Source organism: Corylus avellana, chromosome 6, assembly GCF_965113065.1.
Source record: "Corylus avellana chromosome 6, dhCorAvel1.hap1.2, whole genome shotgun sequence".
Taxonomy (NCBI): domain Eukaryota; kingdom Viridiplantae; phylum Streptophyta; class Magnoliopsida; order Fagales; family Betulaceae; genus Corylus; species Corylus avellana.
Window position 1 is genome coordinate 19064289 of NC_142495.1, and position 24945 is coordinate 19089233.

At 38.0% G+C, this 24945-nt stretch overlaps 1 protein-coding gene across 1 annotated transcript; it reads right to left on the reverse strand.

Annotated features, from left to right (window-relative positions):
• Positions 1–12991: 12991 nt before the first annotated feature.
• LOC148584990 (uncharacterized) lies at positions 12992–15304 on the reverse strand. Its single transcript, XM_088517632.1, has 2 exons — positions 13721–15304; positions 12992–13606 (listed from the first exon to the last, which is right to left on the reverse strand). Exons 1-2 carry the CDS (start codon positions 15302–15304, stop codon positions 12992–12994), a joined length of 2199 nt encoding a protein of 732 aa, XP_088373758.1.
• Positions 15305–24945: the final 9641 nt, after the last annotated feature.

Here is a 24945-nt window from a genome sequence, read left to right on the forward strand (position 1 = left end):
TGATTGTGTATGTTTATATAGGATCAGCAGACAGATTATTTGTCTCTAAAATAGATGGTTAATGAACATATAAACTACGAAGAGGGAAAGAAGATACTGTATATGCCTAACTCTGATTTTTTTTTTTTAACTGGACCTTTCTATAGCGCCTCTAAAAAATATTAAACTAATAATTATAAAAATAAGAAAAAAATTGAAGAGGTGGGAGTGGGGCTAGTAATGTTAGAAGTATGACTTAATTTTTTATGTTCTTTCTTTTATTCATTAAAAAGTGACGGAACTTCTAAAATTACTATTAAATAAACGTGCAACTCTTCAGAGGAGAAAGATTATGGCTATTTAAGTTGTTTTAAATTTTTGTTTTAATAAATAAAGATATATATATCAAAGGTGCAGAGGGGCGCAACTCTAGTACACTGGAAGTATACAAGAGAGCGACTAAGTAGAAGAAAAAGAAAAGAGAACATAAAAAGAAAATCTTAGAAGCTGATCACTATAGGCGCAAACCGACCAGCAGTCCAAGTAAAGAGGGTGTACAAGAAAAAATGCGTAAGGTCCTCTAAATTCCTAGCCAAGTCTTCAAAACTTCTTGCATTTCTCTCGTTCCAAATGCGTTTTAAATTACATAATTAATATTTTAAATCTGTGTATAATTTAACTAGTTATTTTTAACAAAAAAAAAAAGGCTCTTATACTTTGGCTATCTAAAAGTGCTTTTTGGAATTTTAAAAATACGAAACAATCGACAAATATAACTTGCACTATTTGTTGAAATAGCAATCTTTCATTAATTTCTCCTGTCAAACATGGGCTCACAAACTTTTGTTCTTTTTCTTCTTTATATCCATATGCAATGCATCCGGCACAAATTTTTTGTATATTTCTTTTTAGACTTTTCATGTTCCATCTCTAAAATGCAATGTACGTTTGTTTTAAATTTTTGAGTACGGAAAAACACAAAAACACACAGGAAACACCTGACATCATTTAGATATGTTTGTGTATTTGTTATGAGCGTAGGTACTTAAGGATGAGATTTCTAAAGAAATAACTTAGATACAGGACTCTGACCCAATAACAGTCCTTAGAGTGTAGGTTTCACACTTAAATTAACACTTGTCAGCAAAATAAAATGCCACTAGTTGAAATTTCAGAGACTCCTGTCTAAAACTCCCCTATATATATATATATATATATATATATATATATTAGATTATTAAATTTGAAATGATCATTATTGAATTTTAATCTAATGATGATTTTAAAAGTCATATTATCTTTAGGAGAATAACAGGACACTACTTAAAGCATTACTTGATTAAGCAACACCTTGACCCATTGGGAGTAGCTGAAGGCAATAAAATGTGCCAACTTGAGGTAAGGTCAAGTCTCGTGGAAGTAGCAAGAGGGAATCTTGTCGGTAAATTTGTAAATTTGACAAGCTAAAGCTTTGGCGGTTATATACATATATAGGCTAATATAGCGACCTTACTTATAAACACCACCCCTCCCCTAAATACTATTCACCTCATTTTTCAAAAAAATAAAATAAAAAATAATATCAAAACATTCTCACTTTTTATATCATATCATTCACTTTTTACTACTATTTAAATAAAAAAAAGTACTATATAACATAATTTTTTCACTTTTCAATATCAATTATTATTTTTATTATTATTATTATTATTCAAAATGCATGAATAGTGCCCTATTGTTTAACAAACAAGGCTATAGAGCCTGCTTGCGGCGCTGCAATGGGGAATCAAATCTGGTATGACCAGCAAGAAAGCATAACCTTGAGCTATTAGTACAATTGGCAGCATCAAGCTTTCATGCTTTCATCCCCAAGATTTGTCTCCTTCATTTGTTTTTATCCGCAACAATGTTGTTGTCACTATACCTTGACATGGCAGCCTTGGTGGGGCCTCACTTGGCCTTCTATAGTTCTATATCCACAAGCAGAGTCTACTAAGTCCTCCAATGCCTTATCAAAATCTGCCGCAAGCCCTCTCAGTGCTGGTAACTGCTTTGTCATCGAGTATGACGGTGTGGCAAAAAAGGAAGAGGAAGCAGAGAGTAAGAGACCATAACGGAGGGTACAACTTCAAAGCCTCGTCAATCTCGACCTAGGATTTGATAAATCGATCAATTCATCTCTATATTTGTGAGAAGATGGGAGAGAAAGAGTATAATCTAATTCCCAACAGGAGGATCCTTCTTTCACTTCATATTTGTCATCGGACAAATCAAGTGAAGAGGAATCCAAATAACAATAACTAGTACCGATTGATGGGAGAGAGACATATGTAGGTTGGTACTATCAGATGTATCACCATATTTCATATTCGAAGAGATATTGTACTCATCTATCTTTTCTCAATTGTTCTTGGTCTATTGAATAGAGTAGTAATTTTTTTACTGGGAGCACTTCTTTTTTTTTTTCGATAGGCAATTAACTTAACATAGTTACCATGACAAAGTACTTTCAGATTCAGCCGAAAGAATTACCACAATAGAGATGGTGGTTGAAAATGTGGGGCTTGAGTTTGTCAAGGTCGTTGGTGATGGTCTTCTGATGCGTTTAGTGCTAGTGCTAGTCTTTTTATTAGAGAAAGGTGCGCCACATGCGTTGACTGCAAGACCAAATCTATATTCTGGAAGCAACAAACTTCGATTTTCAATTGAGGTCACCATAAAGGTACACTTGCAAGTAGGGGTGTTTAGTGAGCAAGCTGCTCACGAGCGAATTCGGGATCGGCTCGTATAAGTTCGACTCGATTATTAAATTAAACGCTTCGTGAACACAAATCTTAGCTCGAATATTAAACGAAACAAGCTCGGCTCGACTCGGTTAAGCTCGTGAGCAAGCTCGTATAAGCTCGTGTGTGTGTGTGTGTCTCTCTCTATATATATATATATATAAACTAAGTAACACATAATTAATTATAAATCTCATAATTATTAAAATCTTAAAATTGCACTAATATTTAAGCATTAGAAAGAGAGAGAGAGAGAGAGCAATCATTTAAAAGACTCCGATTTAATTAGAGCAGACCTAAACAAAAGGAAGAAGAATCAAACAGAAACTATTGAGGGAGATTGCGAAAGGTATAAATTATTGAAGAATCAAACAGACACAAACACTATCACTACCTATCTGGTGAGCGAGAGTGAGAGAGAGTGGGAAATGGGAGTTCAGGTGGAAGATGCGCTATGACTGGTGAGGGAGATTGAGAGAGAGACGTTGAAAAAATATTTTTTTGTGGGGGGCGTTGTCCAAATGCAGTCTGAATACAACATATTAACTTGTCCTACATTGCTAAGAAAATATCAATCCCCAAGTTTGCTTATCTATAAAAGGATGCATATCTTATCTCTTTAAAACTAAGTGTCTTGCTGTATTGACTTAGGCTCCATACTCCGACTAGCCAGGCTTAGGAAATTCTCATATGCAAGTTGACTTCTTAAGCCATTTAAGAGTACTTGAAGTTTAATTTTTTTTTTTTAAGAAAATAAATAAATAAATATAAGAGCCAGCTCGACTTATAATGAGCTCGAACTTGATTTTTTTGACTCATCCTTGAGCTCGACTTGAACTTGAGCTCGAGTAAAATTTAAACAAGCCAAGTCTAAACAAGAGAAGCTCGCTCAAGCTCAGCTCGTTTACACTCTTACTTGCAAGTCTGATTTTATCGTCGACTATGGAAGCTAACTGAGAGAGCCTCTAAGGGGCACCTAATATTGTGACTTGGTTGGTGAGTGATAGTTAGCGATCATTGAAGGAACCACTTACATGCATAATATGTGTTTTTTTTTTTTTTTTTTTTTCTCGGTTCCTATAACAAAGTAAATGGAGAAGGGGGTGGTTCGGCCACCCCTTCATTTTTTTTTTTTTTTAATACTTTTTAATAACATTTTGGAAAGTAGTCCCACGTGAGGGATTTTTTGTCCATGTTAACACCAATTGCTAACTGAATGTGTGAGTTATGAAGTGGTAAAATATTGGTATGGAATTTGAAAAGTTTTATTCCAACTAGCGGCGACTTTGGTTTTTTTTTTTTTTTTTTTTTTTAAATGATATTTTAATTCTCGTCATTTGATGTTGAACTTGGTAAGGAGGGAAAGTTGTTTTCCAACATGGGAAAGTTGTTTGCCAACTCCCAACTCCAAACTCTAAAATCTCCATGAATGGTCATATCACAATCTTGAATAACCTCAACAATAGGTTCAATTTGAGGGCCCTCACTCCAAATACACTGAATTAAATATAATACCATGTAGATACTCTAAAAATGATCAATTCCTCCTCCCCGTATTTTCTCTTAACATCAAAAACCAATTCCTCAAAAATAAGTCCAGCCAAATCCTCCAAGGCTTTTCGTTAAAAAATGGTTCATTCTCCATCGTTTCCGTCATCATTGAACAAACTAACTATAATATAACACATGTTTTGCAGGAAAAAATATACAAGTGTAAGTTTAAGACTGAGTGAGTAATAATAAACATGAACTAATCATTGTTTTTGCAGTGAACTTAGTTATTTATTAAAAGGTTTATAAATCACAAGCGGTAATAAGGTAAGATTCTCAGTTTATAGATTATATGACATGATGATGCAATATAGATATAATTACATTATAATTAAAAGAAACAAGTTATAGTTCAACTCTATATGGTTTATTCAAGCCTTTAACCCATTCTTAGTACGGTTGGCGCTGTCTCGAGTGACTTGTAGTACAATATTGGTGCCCTAAATAGTGTCGTATATCACCATATTCTAGTAGCCCGACCAAATTCAATCTTGGGTGGAATGCTGTAATGGTGACCTATCCTTCCATGATGTGCCCGTCACAAATAACTATTGGATCCAAGGCCAAACGATAAAAGTAAATCAAATCTCTTTGACCATAAGGCTAACCCTTATAATAATAAGCTCATAATCGTTATTCTGCACGTTCCGATGTACTATGTTATATGATTCAATTATTCACAGTCTTTTCCATGCATGCATGCATTTACGAACTCGTATTTTTATCCTTTTATTTTTCATCAATCATTTTCACAAAATACAGTTCACATTTTTCTAAGATGCATTTCATATGAGTTGTAAACATGCATATTTAATACATAAAATAATCATGTCATGAGAGAACTAAAATAACAAGTATCCGTGTGAGTTTTTACTCACCATCGTCGTGATTTTCCACTGGGTAATTCTCTAAACCATCTCTGACATCCAAAGCTGTAAAATAATCTAATATCAATCCCTAATCTAGACGAAAATACCATAAACCTAAATTGGGGCAAAATGGTCAATTTATATGGCCATCGATCGTTTGAGTATTGTATCGAATGTTCGGTAGCCCTCGTGAACGTTCAAAGGTCTGACAAAACCTCCCATTTTACATTTACCCACCCACACATGATCTAAGGTCCTATTGTCAAGCTTAAGGCTGACTTAACAATAAATAACACTTCCATGCACCGAAATGCACGTCTAAGATTATTAACTCACTAACCCATCACTAATCTCATATTAAAACCAAAATGACCAAGTAGACCTATAACAAATCTATGAGTCAGTAGGGTAATCACAACGAAAATCATTAATCTCAACATGTTAAGCATGGTCTAACTCAACAAAACACCACCTAACCCATAATATCCAACACAAAAACTTATAATACTAACATAAACACAAACTAATACTACAAAGCTAACAACAGAAAACATGTTTAAAAATGGTAGTAGAGAGGAGATCAAAGTAAGAGGTGTTACCTCTCTTGAGAACAACAACAAGATCTTCATTCTTCTCCTCTCTCTTTCTCTCTCTCTCTCTCTCTTAAGGTTTTCTGGATTTTAATGGACGAAAATGGTGACTAAGGGACGTAATATCCTTCTTATAGGCGAGCTGAAAGGATAATAAGGGTTGAGGTGTCTCACATGCTTCTTTTTATTTTTTTATTTTTAATTAAAAAAAAAAATACTAGCAACGTTGATTGTTCAAATCCAACATTCCCCTTGATCGTTTGAATCCAACTTCGAACGTTCACTTGGTAGAAAATTTCAAGAAAAAGTCCAAAATCCACCTCTTACACTCAGAATCCAACTTAACACTCTCCTAATCCAATTGGGACATACTTAATCTCAATTAAAAGGTTGGGGTATTACACCAACCCTCCGACATGTAGGGTGTTAGTACACAAGTATGGACTAGTTAATTATCTTTTTTTTTTTTTTTTCCTTAACTATCCTTAAATGTGCATAATAATTGCTCAACGTTTAAATAACCTAAACATAAAATTATATTCTTTGAATTGCATTAAACACAAAGTTAATAGTAATTAATGCAAAAAATTAAAAAAAATGGTGCGTTTTGGTACTGACTAATTAAGGATTTGTATTTAAATCACCTAAATTCTTGTGAAAACGTATTGAACCGTTCAATGTTTTTTTTATTAAATGTAAGCCGTTGATGCGTGATGGTGGGATACGCATAAACTCAAAAGGCAATAATCTTATGTCCCGCATATCCATCACCGCACAAAGATCCAACGATTTCATTTAATCATCAACTAAGATCTTTTATTCTATGGTTCGGATCAATCATTGGGCGACATGGAGCGTAATTGAGTGTGAAAACTCACAGTTAATAATTTCTCTGTGCCTGACGCTCACACTTACCGAGGCCAAAAATGCACCTTTGATTTTTAATATGAACCGTTAGATTAATTTTTGTTTAATCTGAACCGTTGGTGAAGGGAAAATGGGATCCAGTTGTAGGCCACCTCATGCTCTGGAAATTATATGGTGCTTTAAATAACCATGAGCTCAATCTTGTAGATTTGATCAAACGATTTAAGTTAACTCTTGAAATTAATTATCATAATTAATGCTCAGGATCACAACATCCACTCATTTAAGCTATATACGGTCATATTGAATCATTAATATTTAAGCTATTCCCAAAAATTAAGTTTTTTCTCGCCACTTTTCCCTTCCCAAAATGCCCTTTAATTTTAAACCTTATTCTTCTCATCTTCCTTGTTTTCTTACTTCAACCTTCAAGAATCAGACCCTTGAGAACATCCTCTAGACCTGCCTGACTTCGTGATGTTCTACTTGATGAGATTCAGCACTTGTGCGTCACTTAGTGGACGGGAAGATAAACAAGAAGAGAAAGAAACAGGGTAAAAAGATGAGGACCCGTCATCTTTCCCAATTTCTAATTTTGAATTTCTTTTTTTACTGTTTGGTTGCTGAGAAAATGGAGTTTCAATTTTTTTTAATTATTTAATAAAATGAGTATCAATATTTTTGTAATATTGAGGGTGAAAGCTTAGGATCTATGGAAGATTTTTACCTCTCTCCGCCCCTTTCTTCAATGCTTGGGTATGAGTCTAAAACTTAGAATGAACTTTCAAATAGGGGGGAGCAAATCAGAAATCTCTTCGCAAGACAATATAGGTTGCAAAGATATTCAAAAGGAAGTTAAGTGGATTGCATTTTACAGTGTTTGGAAAGAAACGACACCTTTCCCCAAAATGATTAGTGTTTTTTGTTAGAATTTCACTAAATAAATCTGTCTTACTCCATAACATGTGAACAATAATGAAAAGAATGTAAAGTACCTTATTTGTTAGAAGATGAGTCTACCATCTTCTTTTGTCCTGTTGTGTTGTGTGTGTAGGGGTACTAGTCTCTCAACCCTAATTGCTCTAATGACCTAATAAAGTTTAATGTGCTAACATCATTATATATGTAGGGTGAGAGTACATGGCTTCATCAAGTGCTTATAGAATTGGTCCAACCCATTATGGACCCAAATATTAAAATGACTATGCAATCCACCCAAAAAGAAAAAAAGAAATAAAATACAACAATCTCCCACTTAGACTGCATAAGTCATTTAATTACCAAGTAAACACAAATAAGTATTACAAAAACACAATCTGATCTGGATGTGTTTGCAACTACAAGTTATGAACACATTGATAGGTTGTATAACATATAACAAGTATTTACAATCACGTGATGTAGAAAAATAGAATGCAAGTATTGCTCACAAATAGCACAAATAGTGATCAGTATATTTTCAAATGAAGCCCACTAAGACTAATATACAATGTCTCACTGAGACTCACACACAATGTCTTGTATCATAACATCAATGCCATAATTAACACAAATGCACACAAATGGCAACATAAACATACTCACGATATATATAAGGCACATAACTCTCACTAACTTAATAGAACAAAAGACTCTAACAACCCCATATGAGTCGCATGCTCCTGAAATACTATAGGAGCCAAAATTCTTTGTCAGTAGATCTACCAACATATATTCTGTGGGAGCACTACACAAACGTGAGATTCAATTAGCTTTCTCTTTAACAAATAAATATTTTATGTCAATATGCTTGTATTGCAAGGAGCTCCTAGTATTTTAAGAGAAAGAAAAAAATCTGCAGAATTAACTCAAAATATCTCTAACGGCATCACAATGGCATCTGGAATACCCAACCTTGAGATGAAATTATGTAGTCATGTATCCTAACATGTAGCCTCACAGCAAGCTACACATTATGTCTTCATAGTTGAGGAAGCTATAAGTGTTTATATAACACTTTTCCACAAAAATAGCTCTTCCCACCACCACAAATACACTACCTGGACAACCAAAATAATCGGCATCACAATATCCAACTACATCATAAATGTGGATTACCGTTAAGTGCACATCGAGCTACACACAGTTAACTCCAATATGATTGCTTGAGGCTCTTGAGACTTGGAAGTTATCACATTTTCATAATATGTGTCTTTTCAAGAGAGATATGCCAGGATCATCAGGATTGAAGATGTCACAAGAAATTTATGATGCATATAAAACCATAAATATGCGCTCATAAATATCCCCATTCACTAAATAGTAAGATTTTTATCTTACACATGCTAGAGTTCAAAATACACATTGCACTCTTACACATTAATTTTACCTCAAATTCATGTTAGAGTCTCTAACAAATAATAAACTCTTATGTACTATTTTTATGTCAAATCCATACTAAAGTCTGTACCACACAATTGACTCTTATACATTATTTTTATCTCAATTTCATGCTAGAGTCTGCAATACAAAAAAATTGACTGCTACGCATGATAAAGCAAAATAATTAAATACAAGAACTTAAAATGACCCGCTATCAAGAGGATAAGATTGGGCAACCAAGTGCAAAGTATCTAACCAATTTCTTCATTGTCCTAAGCATCCTACCATATAATAATTTGTCGAAAGGGCAAAGTTATTATCCGTATGGACTTTGGTATAATTGTTACGATTCACAAAATAATAACCCCAAATTTATTTATTTATTTCGAATAATATCCGATAAAATCTAATAATTCATCATGGTTAGTCTCATGATAGGCAAGTACATAACCACTCAAAATCATTCATTTTGATGTACAACAACATATCCACATTGAACCAGTAAATTTCAATAATTTATCATGATTAGTCTCATAATAAGCAGATACATAACCATTCAAAATTATCATTTTGGTGTACAAAAAAATTATGCACATTTAACCCAAAGTTCATTTATCTCTTTTTTTTTTTTTTTTTTTTTTTTGAAATGGGATTCTATTATTTCATAAAAAGATCAAGATCTCTCAGCCATTACAATGTCCCGAATACATAAAGGAGTAGAGGCCCGCCATTGGTGTTCCTCATTTAATTGCAACGCCACCTTAGCCAACTTGTTTGCTGCCAAGTTTGCTGCTCTTCGAACATGAATGGCACGCCAAGATCTGCAGGTACCCATGAGTATCTTCACATCTTCCAGCAATTGCCCCACTGAAGCCCAACTACTCTCCTCCCCTTGTAAACTCTGGATCACTCCAAGAGAATCACCTTCAAGGATAACCTTCTCTACTCCAAGTTGTCGAATGAATTGAGCTGCTGTCCATACTGCCACAACTTCAGTAGTCATGGGGTCAGTGATGTACCTCTACGTCGAGCACTTTGCCGCCACCACCTCACCAGCATAATTTCGGAGTACAATACCCATCCCCATTCTTTTCCCCGCCAGGTCAACCGCAGCATCCCAATTGCACTTCAAAAAATCTGATATTGGCGGACTCCATCGTGTTGGAGATCTTTAACACAACAGCCCACTCCCCTGTTTTCGTCCCTGGTTTCCTTGTTTAACTGCCTCCACCTGGTCAGAGGCCCACTCATGCAGCTGTACTGGAGAGAAGAAAGCCCCTTCAAAAACCCACTTATTCTTGCGAAGCCAGACTTGTCTTGCAGTACATGCAAACACATCCACTTCGGCACCTTCCAAGCGATCCAGCAGACTCCCAACAATATCCCAGAAACTCATATCTGCCGTGGCGCTCTTTTGTATCTCCCTCAGACTTCCATGCCAAACGTCTTGTGCCGCCGGACAAGTCCATAGCGCGTGACACATTGTTTCAGGTTCTCACTTGCAGATTGGACAGGAAGGATCTTTCAGAACTTTCCTCTTGTACAAGTTCTCATTTGTTGGCAATATGTTATTGCAGGCCTGCCACAAAAACATCTTCACCACCCTTGGGCCTCCGATCCGCCATATCCTTCTCCACAAGCTTTTTTGTTGCCCATCTTCCGAACACCCTCCCGAATATCGCCCACCAGCCTCCAATGCAACATGATAGGCACTACGAACGGTAAATCTTCCGTTCTTAGCTGGGCCCCAAATCAGTTGGTCCACTTGCGAATTTAGGCATATAGGAATACCACAAATTACACTTACTTCATCCGGGTGAAAGATTGCTTCCACTAGGGAAATATTCCACCAATGGGTATTGTTGTCAATAAGCTTCTTTACTTTCGCAGTCTCCTCAAGGAACCGAACAGGTGATTGTACCTTATGAGTTGTTTGCACCGGTAGCCAGTGGTCACCCCAAATGGAAATAGAGGATCCATCACCAACCTGCCACACCATACCCTCCCGTAGTATCCACTTGGCATTCCATATGCTTCGCCATGCGTAAGACGGTTTCGTCCCCATCGGAGTGTCTAGGAAAGTGCTATTCGGATAATACTTCTCCTTAAAAATTTTTGCTACTAGCGACTCTGGGTTTTGGATCAACCTCCAACCTTGTTTTGCGAGCAAGGCCATATTAAAACATTCCAAATCTCGGTAACCCAGCCCACCCGACTCCTTGGACCTCCCCATCTTCTCCCAACTCATCCAAGCTATCTTATTCCCATTTTTCTTATGCCCCCACCAAAATTTAGACATCATGGCATTTATCTCCCGGCACAAAGTTTTTGGCAGTTGGAAAACACTCATGGTATATGTTGGGATTGCCTGTACCACAGATTTCAGGAGCACCTCCTTCCCAGCTTGTGACAGGAACTTCTCTTTCCACTCGTTCATTTTATCCCAAACGCGCCTTTTGATCCCTTCAAAAGCTTGGAGTCGGGATCTTCCCACAAGCGCTGGCAAGCCTAAGTATGTGTCATATCTCTATGTCACCGGCACTCCAACCACTTGTGATAGTAGCCCTCGTGTTACAGTCGGGGTATTTCGACTGAAAAAGATAGAGGTCTTCTCTTTATTTAGCTTTTGGCCCGAAGCTTGCTTATAATCATTAAGGACTTGTTGAAGGCACCTTAACTCGAATTCTTTTGCTTTGCAGAATAACAGACTGTTGTCCGCAATAAAAAAGATGATTTAATCTTATGCCACCCCGAGTAATAGGCAAGCCCGTAAGATCACCAACACCCTCTCTCCTTTGCAAGGCGGAGCTGAGCCCTTCAGCACACATTATGAAAAAATAGGGCGAGAGCGGATCACCCTGCCGAAGGCCTCTCGATGGTGTAATTTCCCCATATGCTTGCCCATTGATAATAACCGAGTACTGGACTGTACGTACACAGGTCATGGTCAAATGAATCCACTAGTCTGCAAACCCCATTTTTCTCATGACTAATTCTAAAAAATCCCATTCAACCCGGTCATATGCCTTACTCATATCGAGTTTCAAGGCCATATACCCCTCCTTGCCAACCAATCGAGCATCCATCGTATGTAAGGCCTCAAAAGCAATAAGAACATTGTCCGTTATGAGCCTCTCGGTGATAAACGCACTTTGATTTGGGGAGATGATCTCCCCTAACACCCGCTTCAATCTATTTGCCAATACCTTTGAAATTAACTTATAAATAACATTACAAAGGCTGATGGGGCGGAAATCCGTAATCCGGGTAGGGTGTTTTGTTTTAGGAATCAGAGCTATGTGTGTGACATTAATCGTTGAATCAAAAAAGCCACCATTTAAAAAATCAAGGACTGCTTGACAAACTTCATTACGTACCGTACTCCATGAATTCTGATAGAAGCAAGCAGAGAAACCGTCTGGACCCGATGACTTAAGTGGATGCATTTGTGCTAAGGCGAGGTCCACCTCCCCCGCCTCAAAAGTGCTTATCAAGCGAAAATTCATCTCCTCGGTAACCTTGGCTGCCAAACCCTCTAAGAACACCTCTTTGCCTTCGGTCCCTTCAGAAGCGAACAATTTCTCATAATACGACACAAAAGCACTACTAATCTCCTCCACCTTGGACCATTCTCGTCCTTCGACATCAACAACCCGCTTAATAGTATTAATTCTTCGTCGATGGCTGGCCCATGCATGAAAAAAATTAGTGTTTCGATCCCCATCCTGATACCAATTTTGTTTCGCTTGTTGTTTCCATCTAGTATCCTCAAAATTCAGCAAAGCTTCTATCTCCATTTGAAGATGTTTAATGGCTGCATAATGTTCAGGTCCTTCACGGGTCTGCAGGTTGGCCAGCAACTCAGTCTTCTCCTTGACCAGATTTTCGTGCCTTCCATACTTACCCCTACTCCACCATTTGAGCCTAGACTTGCACCGGTCCAACTTCCCCGCACGTGCGTCATGGCATTCCCCCCATCTCCTGCTTCCTCCTAGACCTCTTTTATAATGGCCCCACACTCTTCATCCGGAAGCCAACTGGCCTCAAACTTGAATCCTCTTCTACCCTGCATGCACCAGGACTGTGTATTATAGAGAGAAACAAAAAGTGGGTTATGGTCCGAGGTTCTTGCTGCCAAAACGTCCACCCCCGCTGAGTTAAACATCTCACACCACCCGCTATTAGCAACAACTCGATCCAACCTTTCTTGGGTGTGGGTATCATCTTGTTGCTTGTTAGACCACGTAAATTTTGGGCCCGAAAACCCCAAGTCACCCAAATTGCACTCCTCAAGAGTTGTCTGGAATGCCTCCATCTGTCCTTCTCGTCGCCGACCATCACCAACTTCCTCGGATTGGAGGGTGATTTCATTAAAATCGCCCACACAAAGCCATGGAATCGGAGCATATATTTTTAGATGAGTGAGAAGGGACCATGATTCTGCTCGTTTTGTAGGGTCAGGGTGCCCATAAAACCCAGTGAGTTTCCATGGCACCCCATTGTCCGACACCTTCACGATAGCGTTAATATGACGCCGGGAGTAGTTTTGAATTTCTAACTCCCCTGCCACCTTCCATAGGAGAGCTAAACCTCCGCTCCTGCCCACCTACTCCACCACAAAAAGGCCTTCAAAACCAAGTTTCACTCGTATCCGCTCCATACGCTTTTTGTTGCAAATGGTTTCCATTAAAAACAAAAAGCTGGGCTTCTTAGTCTTAACCATTTGCTTAAGGTCTCGAACTGTGCAAGGGTTCCCAAGCCCTCGACAGTTCCAACTTATGAGACTCATTTGGCGGGGTTGCTTAACAACCACCGCCGTCATTGAATCAACTGTTTGCTCCAGCCCAATCTCATAGCAAGTTTTCTTCAACCTCCCACCCCCTGCTGACCCTTCTCCTGTAGGAAGGGCCTTTCTCTTATTAGCACCCGAACGGGGTAAACTCACCCTTTCCTCTTCCGGTGCTCTTGCTCGTCTTTTCCATCTCCTCAGGTTGGTTTGTGTCCCCTCCATCCCAACATTAGTTGCTGGCTCACATTCAACCACACCCACAGCATCCTTTTGAGTCGTCAGGCTTTCAAACCCACCTTCGTCCCTCCCCTCTATATTAATACAACTCACCTTAGCAACCTCCTTCCCCTTGGACCCACCTGTCAGACTGGCCACCTGTTTAGAACTATTACTATCTGTCGCCACAGTGACTTGACTAGGCGCCGCGCTGGAAGTTCCTTTCTTGACAGCAACTGCATCTTCGTCCACACTTAAACCAGCCTGGGGACCCATGCATTTATTCACGTCCGAATCGCCCATAGGAGGAGAGAAAATCGCATCAGTCCCCTGCGTATCCAGCAACACATCACCGCCCCCCGCCAATCCCTCGACCTCCATATGGAAAGAATCACAATATTTGCTACTCGTCCCATCTTCTCCATCACTAGAGCAACTAGGGTTTCCCTTAATAGAATGAGTTGCCTTATTCTCCCCTCCCTTAGCTGAATACCCGCTGTCAAAGCCCATGTCTGTCGAGCGAGTAGCTCCTCCGCCCCTATCCCCTCCACTGTTCCGCCGAGAGTCTTCGGCCCGCAGCCAAACACCCCACTCCTGCTTCCTTCCATCTGTATTCCTCCTGGGACTCGCCATCACCAGACACCCTATAGGCCCATGCAGAATTCTACCACAATCAAAACACATCATAGGAACCTTTTCGTACTTGAAAATCACCCAATGTGTTTTTCCATCCACCTGCAATGCCCTTCCTCGCTCCAGTGGTGCACGAAGATTAATAGTAACTCGTATACGGAGACATCTTCCCCACCCCACTCCATCACCGGCTATGTCGACGTCTTCAACATTGCCTAATGACGCTCCAATCCTACTAGCCACTGCCTTGGTCATACACAATAGGGGCATCTCATGAACCTGAATCCAGAACGGTGAAAAAGAGAAGTCCATTTGCGAGGGCGGAGTACTCCCATCAAACTCCTGCAAAACCAGAATTTGACGGTCGATGGACCAGGGCCTACCCTCCAGCACCCGTCTCTTATCATGTATCTCCTCAAATTCGAACAACCAAATGTTATCCTGGATCTCCTTGAAAACCACTGAGCCCGACAGCTGCCATATTCGAGACAAAACTGTTCTGAACGCCTCCTTGTTAACCCGACGCTCCCCTCCGATTTTGCAAACCAAACATCGCTCCCCTTTTGCCCGGCCATCTGCGATTTCCCCTTCACAAATTTTCAACCCAACCTTTTCACCCCCCGTCAAGGATATTTTGCCACGTAACGCCTCCAACCCCTCCGCCATATAGCCAGAGGATGCCGCGTAGAAAACTAGCACCCTTCACCTTCTCTTGCAATAACAGTAGAGGACTAACACTCCGAACCACCCCTTTCCTCCTCCCACAGAGGCGGTAGAAGACTACCACTCCAACCTAGCCGTTTCAGAGAAACCCTAGTGGAGACTCTCAAAGTTCATTTATCTCTAAGTGAATATCATTATACATTCAAGTAGTTCAACTTCAATTGAAATATAACAGAAAATCATAAATATTACTTCTACTCATAATCAAAATGAACATTAGTTGTAAATTGTATATCTCATTTAAAAACTTTTCTTATGTAAAAGTGTAAATGAAATCCATTTATTTGTCTCACTTAATCCAAAAATATTTTGAAAAAACTCATTAAAATAATTAACAAGTGCATATTTACAATAATAAAGACACAATATAATTGAATAATTACTTGATAATCATTATTAAATATTATGGGCAAAATAGATTTTGTTTCTTTAAATAAAAAACTTTATATTCGCAAATAATCTCTAGATTTACACCAAGATATATTTCAAACATGCTAGAGATTTAACCAATAGACACAAAATAATATTCAATCAAAATAACACAAAACCGTAGCAACCACCAAATTACACCACATGCAAAACATCACTGAATTACAATAAAGGCAATAATGCATCATGTATTAAACATGCCGATGCTCTCAAACGTCACAAAATCCTTCATTGAATCAACAATAAAATCTAACAATTTATCGCAGTTAGTCCCACGATAAGTGAGATCTTAACTGGTCAAAATGATCAATTTTATACATAACACAATTATTGATATTGCACAAAATTCCTTAATCTCAATAAGAATGTATATAAATTCACATATAGATCTTGAAATGAATGCATATAGTTTCACATGCAACAATAATATGCGCACCATTTTATTTATTTATTATAGCACATATCTTGAAATTAGTCTTTGTTCATAACCAAATATTTCAGTATCATAAATGCTATGAACAATGTATATAAAACAATGTGTATACAAAATACACAGATATTAACATTTGTTTTCTTCAATATAATACATGTACCCATTTCTTTTATTTCCTTAATATGAGACAAACACTCACACGTGCATTCACAATAAATCTCCCATTGATGTGTGAGTTTATTTTACATTGACTCAACTATCTCACGTATGTGAGTCATTTTACAAATCAATAAGTGTTACAACTACAATAGTTGCATCATTTATATTTTATCAATTGATGGGGGTAGAACCAAATTTTATGAGAATATATATAATTTACTACTCTCATGATTATATGTCTCCAAGAAAAATACTGAAAATCTCTTAGGACAAAAAAAGCTTGTCATCCAAGATGAAGGAAATAAAAATTTCGGATTTTATGTTCCACATTTAACACGCATGCAGGAAATTGTCAATTTGTGCACCATAAAGCTTAAGTCTTTATGTTGAACATAAATATATTGTATAACACATTAACAATTTATGCTCGTCAAAAAATATTTCAATCAAAATAAACAACACATATGATTGAAATAAATATCAATGAAGTTGTCAAAGCCCTCCCTTTTAAGGATAAAAATAAATATGGAAAAATTACACTTTAGCCCCCCAAAATTTGGGGCGATTTTCAATTTGACCACCAATGTTTCAATTTTTGCAATGCACTCCCCCAAATTTGCAAATTTTTTTCAATTCGACCAATGTCATTCCAAAATTTCCATATTACCCCTAATTTTTTTTACTTTTTTATTTTTTATAAAAAAAAAAAAAAGAAAAAAAGAAAATTTGGGGGGTTGCAAAAATGGCCAAATGGCCAAAGAGGTGGCTATGGCCACCCCGAATATTTTTTTAAAAAAATTTTTTTATAAAAAATAAAATAAATAAATTAGGGGCAATATCGGAATTTTGGGATGAAATTGGTCGAATTGAAAAAAATTTGTAAGTTTGGGAGGGTGCATTGCAAAAATTGAAATATTGAAGGTCGAATTGAAAATCGCCCCAAACTTTGGGGGGGTAAAGTGTACTTTTCCCAAATAATATGTATACTCAAAACCATATGTATGCATGAAAAACAAAACAATGTGTATATTCACAAAAATAAAACACATTGTTGAAATAAATACTGAACAAAAACTTAACAATCTCAAAACAAATACCGTAGTTGAACCCAATCTCCTTTCTGCAAAATCTCATATCCAATAAATCCAAATTTATAAAAATATAAACAACTCATAATTGGACATAAAATGACATGAATCTAAGATAAGTTCACACAGATTTAAAAATTATAAAATGCCACAAGTGTCGAAAGAAATTCTAGAAGTCACGACACATGCTTCAATCTTTAACTTGCTTTGTTTGGTAAATAAGTAAATCAATATCAATGCAAAAGCCTCATCGCTCCATCAAAAGTGCACATACATTTGAACTTCACACCTCTATGGCATGCCCATCTTAACCTTCCTTTTTTTTTTTTTAAAGGGAAAATTACAGTTTACCCCCCCAAAGTAGACAGCATTTTTCAATTCGAACATCAAAGTTTCAATTTTTGCAATCCACCCCCACAAAGTTTCAATTTTTTTCTATTCAACCAATATTATCACAAAATTCCCATATTGGCCCTGATTTTTTTTTTTTATGAAAAAAAAAAAATTGGGGGTGCAAAAATGGCTAGATGGGCAAAGGGGTGGCTACAGCCACCCTGATTTTTTTTTTTTTTTTTTTTTTTTTTTATAAAAAATTAAAAAATAAAAATTAGGGGCAATATGGGAAGTTTTGGATACAATTGGTCAAATTGCAAAAATTTGAAACTTTGGAGGGGGTGGATTGCAAAAATTGAAACTTTGGTGCTCGAATTGAAAAATGTTGTCAACTTTGGGAAGGTAAACTGTAATTTTTCCTTTTTAAAATATATATATATATATATAAACGGTTAAGATCTTATGCTTCAAAAATCAAAGCAAACTCAAAATCAGAGAAAAACATACATTGGCCACACTCCAAAAGCCAAATAAACAAATAAACTTGAACCAAATGAATAAACAAAATAATGTTCCGTTAAGCTTAGGCTAGCAGCTTTTCACGCATAAACAAACGAAATTTTGTCTTTTCTCAAACAAAAAATTTGACTTTCAAGACTGCGTCTATCATCTCCCAATTTTATTTTTTAATGAAATTATGTCTTGGACCTTTCAAGACATTCACAGTAAATTGTGAGATGTGTTGATATTTTCTTGAAAAAAAAGTAATGTGCAGGCAGGATCTAAAAATATCATATTATCCATATTCTGTGAAGTACCAATACCCACAGTGCGCCGCTTGAAATTGTTAGGACTCTGGCCAGACTTTTTTTTTATTATTATTATTTTTAATTTTTTTTATTTGTCTCTACAGTGAGTTCGTTTATTCAACAAAAACGAAGGTCATGCATTGTGACCGTCTTCAAGTGCACAGATATGCATTGCAGTGAGTTCGTTTATTCACCAAAGAACAAAAAAAAAAAAAAATACGCATATGATGACCCATACGAAAAAAAAACTCCATAAAGAAAGCAGTTCAAACTCAAGTCTCATTGTTTATATTAAAAAATAATAATAATATTATTATTATTATTTAAAACAATGAGATTTATCACTGCCATGGAGAAAGGAGACAGAAGGCACTGATACCAATTGTTAGAATTTCACTAAATAAATATGTCTTACTCCATAGCATGTGAACAATAATGAAAAGAATGTATAGTACCTTCTTTGTTAGAAGATGAGTTTGCCATCTTCTTTTATCCTATTGTGTTGTGTGTGTAAAGTGTAGTAGTCTCTCAATCCTAATTGCTCTGATGACCTAATGAAGTCTAATGGACTAACTTCATTATATATGTAGGGTGAGAGTACATGGCTTCCTTAAGTGCTTATAGAATTGGTCTAGCCCATTATGGACCCAAATATTAAAAATGATTATGCAGTCCACCTAAAAGAAAAGAAATAAAATGCAACAATTTTTTTCTCAAACGCCGACCCATGGACGACGTTTCCTCTAAAATCGCTGGCTTATGGCGTTTTACACGGCGTTTTCCCTAAACATCGGAATTGGAAACGCTGGGTTTATGTGAATTTTTTGTAGTGCACATTTCCCAACTTGCTAGGATCTCCATTGCACTAGCATAAAATTTTCTATGTGTGAGTGACCGGATTGAAATTCTATGACTACATCTTTCCTCAGGTGTTAAGTTAGACTCGGGACACTAATGGCGTGGCCTTGCATGTTGCCTCACCCCATGCATTTATGTGAAAACCTTTCTTCAAGCATAACCTAAAAGGGAATAATGATTTGATAAGTTTGCCAACAACGATTTGACAAGTACCGAGCCACGAGCTCGAGGGGCTAAGACCTACTCCCCACGCTTGGCACCCTTAACACCTGTAGTCCTAAATAGGCACCTGGCGACCAACTCTTCACCATTAGTATTGAAGGTCAGAGGTAACAACGATTACAAGTACACACAAGATTCTCAATGGGCGACTAGCTAGATAAGTCAACCATGAGAATTGGGGGTAGCTGTTAGTATAATAAATCAAGATAAGGCCCAAGTAGAAATCTCATTTAATATAAAAAGCCTTATCAAGCGGCCCATTACATGGTAATAATCAGATAGCTCCTAGCCCACCTCGTGCAAGCATTTGAGGAGCATATTTAGCAAGCCCTTCAGTTTGCAAAGGAACACTCTTTTCAAAAAGAGTCATACATGTTAGTATTTGTGTTGGCTTAATTCAGTTTCAAAATGTAGAGGCTACTGTCCACAGGCTCAAACACTAATATAGAATGCTCAGAATCCAATCTTCATCGTTCACAATGTGGATTCATGTGTCATAAATGTCCCTATAAAGTTTCAGCTCAATCGGACCACAACACTCATCGATCGAAGCTGTTGATTAAGGACCGACGGAATGTCCTTTGCAGGGGGTGTTCTGACATGCTGCTAGGCTGTCCGGACACCAATTCCAGCAAGCATGTTTTTTGCTGCAAGACCTTGTTCAGACAAGCACTAATCCTTTCCGAACACCTCGTACCTATTATGCCCAAAAACGTGTTTTTAGTGGACTCAGGTCTAGGGTTTGATGTACTGATACACATCATTGTTGAGAGAGAGGTACGAATTTTCACCTCCAGAGAGTTTGTCAGAGGCTGTGTTAAGAGAGATCATATGTGGTGGCGTTAAATTGAATCTCTTAGAGTTTAAGTTATTCCTTTGATAAATCTACAGTTGAGAAGTCTATCAGAAGGGTCCGGTAAAGGAGAATCACGTTGAACAAGATTGTGAACAAGGAAACGTGTTGTAGGCTTGTCGATCTTACAAAGTCAAGGTATTGCAAAGGGTTTTAAGTGTTCCTAGTGTCCGTAATCTCTGGATAATCTTTTGATAATGATTTCTTTGGTTTGGCTGCCCCGGAGAGATTTTACTTTTAGATCAGTTTCTAAAAGGCTTCATCTCCGTAACCAAAATATTTATGTCTGCCTCTTTATTGCTTTATATATCTTGGTGATTGAATTGTTTATTGCTTCATCGTATTAATTCCGCATAAATTGTGATAAACAAGTTTTTGGAGTCGGCATAGCGTTTTTCAATTTGGTATCAGAGCGGGTTCACTCTGTTTGGTTTAAACTCCTGAGTGAGATCCTTGACTCCTTTTTACTATGAATACATCTCAGTCTCTTGTCATTGACTCTTTTGGTTTTGATGATCTTGACAATGTGTATTAGATCTTCTCTAATGAGTATAGTCAACTGTCCTATAGATACAAAAAGATTTGTAAGAATTTTAAAACTGTAGAACATGAAAAAGAGTCTTTGGCGAATGAATTGTCTAAATCACAAGCTTTGATTGATTCTTTAAATTTTGAGATGTCTATGCTTGTTAAAAAGAATATATCACTTGAGAATGATTTGAAAGAACTCTCACAAAAATTCTCTAGTGATAATCTGAAAAGTTTTTTTAGTGTTAATAACAAGTATAGTATGATTGTTGATGATGGTGTTTGCTCTACTTTGCATGCTTCTAAATCTGAAAGAAAAATCTTGTTTGTTAAGCCTGTGAATGTTAAAGAAGTCAAGGCTAATACAGTCTGTTTGGATAAGGGCAAAACCTCTTGTTTAAATAATTGTGTGAAGCCCAAATCGAAGACTTCTTCTAGGAAACAAACTCAAGCTAAGTTTGTTCCGATATGCCACCATTATAGGATTATTGGTCACATCAGAACAAACTATTTTTAATTTAAATCCCAAAGACTTTGGAAAAACTTGGGCCTTGTTTGGCTGGTCACTTTTTTGTTTTTGTTTTGAAATTCGTATTTTTTGATTTTGTAAAAAATTTTGGTTCAGATTTCTGAAATGTAAAAATTTTCATGTTGAAGATAAAGTACAATTCTAGTTTGAAAACCACACTTTTTTGGGTATTCACAAATTGTTGGTTGCCTTAAATGCAAATGATTAGTCATTGATGACAAATAATTTGCATGAGATGTTGTCAAACATGTCACATTAGTTAAGTGCCAGAAGTTAAAGCAAATATAAAAAAGGTGCCAGTGGCACTAATATTACGTGCCAATTGTTCTTGGAAATAAGCAAATATAAAAAAGCAAATATAAAGGTGCCAGTGGCACTAATATTACATGCCAATTGTTCTTGGAAATAAGCAAATATAAAAAAGTGCCAGTGGCACTAATATTACATGCCAATTGTTCTTGGAAAATAACATAATTAAACAAGCCGACAAACCCATAGAAACATGTTGAAAAAACAAACAATGCCATAAGTAGCATTAGAAACGGTCCAACACTGGACTATGCAGTCAGCATGCATACAAACTTAAACCACAAGCCCAACAACATAGTTACAGCTTCTCAATCCAAGCCTTCTTCCTTTCTGGAGGTAGTGCAATAAAACCATTACGGACATTCTCATCCCTAAAGAGCTCAAATGCCCTGAAATACCTATCATCATCTAGGTTGGGGGCAATCTCATCCAACATGCCAATGGCCCTACTCATGCCATTGGAAAAAGATGCGCCACTACCCCCAGCACCTGCACTACCTTCCCCACTACTCATTCGCAGTTGATCTTGTAACAAGATTTCTTTCTTCAAACGGCTAACCTCGGTAAACTCTTTTAATGCATCACTTCGAAGAGAATCTATATGAGATTTACCCTTACCTTTCTTCTTGTTTTCTGTGCTAGGCCCAGAAGTATCAACTGGACGCTTACCACGTCCGTTACCCCCAATGACTATACCCCTATTTTGAGGAGGAGGTTGGCCACTCCCCTGACTCGAACCACCCACAGAACCAAGAAAATCCCCACTCACACTGTTATCAACAGCCGCATTGGTTGCTTGACTAACATGCATTCCAAACCGCAAGAGTTGCTCATTCAACTCGTCGTCTTCGTCACTACTCGGTGGTGTCCTAGCGAATGAATGGCGGAGGACCCCAGTGGCTGTTGAGCCATTGAAGAGTAGACCCAACATTTCGTAGTTTGGACAGCCCTTCCTTCGAAAACGACTAGCCTTCGGCTTGAACTAGGACAGACGAAAAAATAAAAAATAAGAACGCTTCTGTGTGACCTAAAATTAGATGTGGGAACTGATATATTAGGCAAGGGTTACCGAACTTTACCCTAAGATACTGCTGCCACTAGGTCTTCGTCCCCTGGACTGTGTTTGATACTAGGTCCCAACCAAATCCAGTTCTGTGCTGGAGGAGGTCAGAGAAGTCACGGTGGTTCATCCTAAGTCTGGAAAATTTAGTCCGACACTGTACGGCAGTGTAGGTCCGACCGGTCATTGTAGAAAGCTGGGAAGCTATAGGCGACCACAAGTTCATATTAACTGACCCATTCACTATTCTCCCCGTATTGGACAATTCGACCAGCATTTGCACAAACATACGTTCAAACTCAGGAGACCAAAGTGATGGGTCCTCGCCTTCAGCGAGTTCCATCTATGCATAAATATACCAACGTAAAAAAAAAAAAAAAAAATCGCTTTCATGTCTACATCTTATGAAGAATTGCATTTCACTGCCAAACAACAAAAAAAAACCCGAATAGCTCGTGTGAGGCATACTTTACGCCTTTTGTAGGAGATGGGTGTCTCTGGATCCCGAGATCGCTTGCTACTCCTTGTCCAATACGCCTGCACAAATATAGGTCACAGTGTGTGTAAATGATATAGAAACTAAACAAATTGAACGAAAAAGAGCATAGAAATTGAGAGGGAGCGCGATTATAACCTTCCAAGACCGTGTCTTCGAAGGGGTGCCTGTGTCCGTAGATGCTGAAATGATACAGGGTCGCCGTTGCTTACAAGGTGACTGCGGAATAGTTGTAACGGAGTAGCTATCGGAGGATTTCACAGACCCCTCTAAAGAAAGGTCTATGAAGATGGGCTTCTGCATGTCATTGTGGAGGAGGATTATATGGACGGGTGATTACTATTCACATATCAGCTCAGCTCCGGGGAAAGTGTACTAGGTATTGATGAGGACTCCATTAGCGCGCGGCTCGGGGTGGAAGAAGTTGAGGGCATACGTACTGCAGAGGACGCTGGAGAAGACGGGTGTAATTGCCCATTGAAAAAATGCATCGCAGCTCTCGTTTGCGGAGATAAGCCAAAATGGTTCAGACAATAAACAAATCAACGATGATTGAAAGGGCACGTTGTGCTCACATATCTGGTATGGACGGCCCACATTTGTTCAAAAAAAAATGGACGATCTGATGAGCATGCACAAATCAAGATGCCACTAGACATACGCGGTTCGCAATTCACGCAATGGGTGTGATTCGGTGTGGTGTAGGTGCATGGCAAAAGTCTGCGCGAGTAGATCACATATGTTTGTTAGGCACAGGTTACATGATGGGTGAGGTGGCGTCCATCCACGAGTCGATGGTCAAGAATTTCATCCCTTTACCATGAGTGCAAGTCCATCCTAAAATTCTCTAACTCTGAAAACGGACGGTCAGATGAGGTTTGAAAGAAATCGGACGATGCTCAGCTAATGTTGGAATTCCCGCACATCAGTTTTGCTTTTCGTTGGATTCGCCAGCTTTCACGGCAACCAACGCATGGAGAACGTGCGTTGGTTGCCGTTGTAAATCTTGTAGTGGATTTTGTTCCTTCTTATTAACTTTTGACAGCAGTGGCGCATGATTCCGTGGGTCGCGGATTTGAATGGAATTACAGGGACCTGCCACATGTCATCCTTAGCATTACCGAATACCGACTGACGGTTAGGATTAAAGCACCTTATTTCTTACAGATGCATCTCGTCTCCCAAGCCGAGTTCAGCGTGACATTGGGTACAGGTGGTTTTAATTTATTGTTGCAGAGCCGCCTGACTTCAGTTGATCTTCACGCCAAGTAGTAAATCCGCTGCAGTGGGTTGGTGTGTCGGTGCGTGTGAGTCGGTGGGCAGTAATTATTGGGCCTTGTTTCTGAACCCCTGTAGGTACTATAGAACACTGGCCTTAAAATCAGGGCTAGTCGTGCTTGGGGTTCGAGTGTGCGAACGGGCCGGTTTTGGAATTTGGACCTGGATCACATTTCGGAATTAAATTCCAGTTGGGTTTT

What these genes read in the sequence shown, in the direction of transcription:
- LOC148584990 (XM_088517632.1), bottom strand. Translation starts at nt 15,304, where the DNA reads ATGGCGGAGGGGTTGGAGGCGTTACGTGGCAAAATATCCTTGACGGGG. An exon ending in TTCGAGACCTTAAGCAAATG is followed by an intron (nt 13,607 to 13,720) that starts GTTAAGACTAAG and finishes GTGGTGGAGTAG; the next exon opens with GTGGGCAGGAGCGGAGGTTT.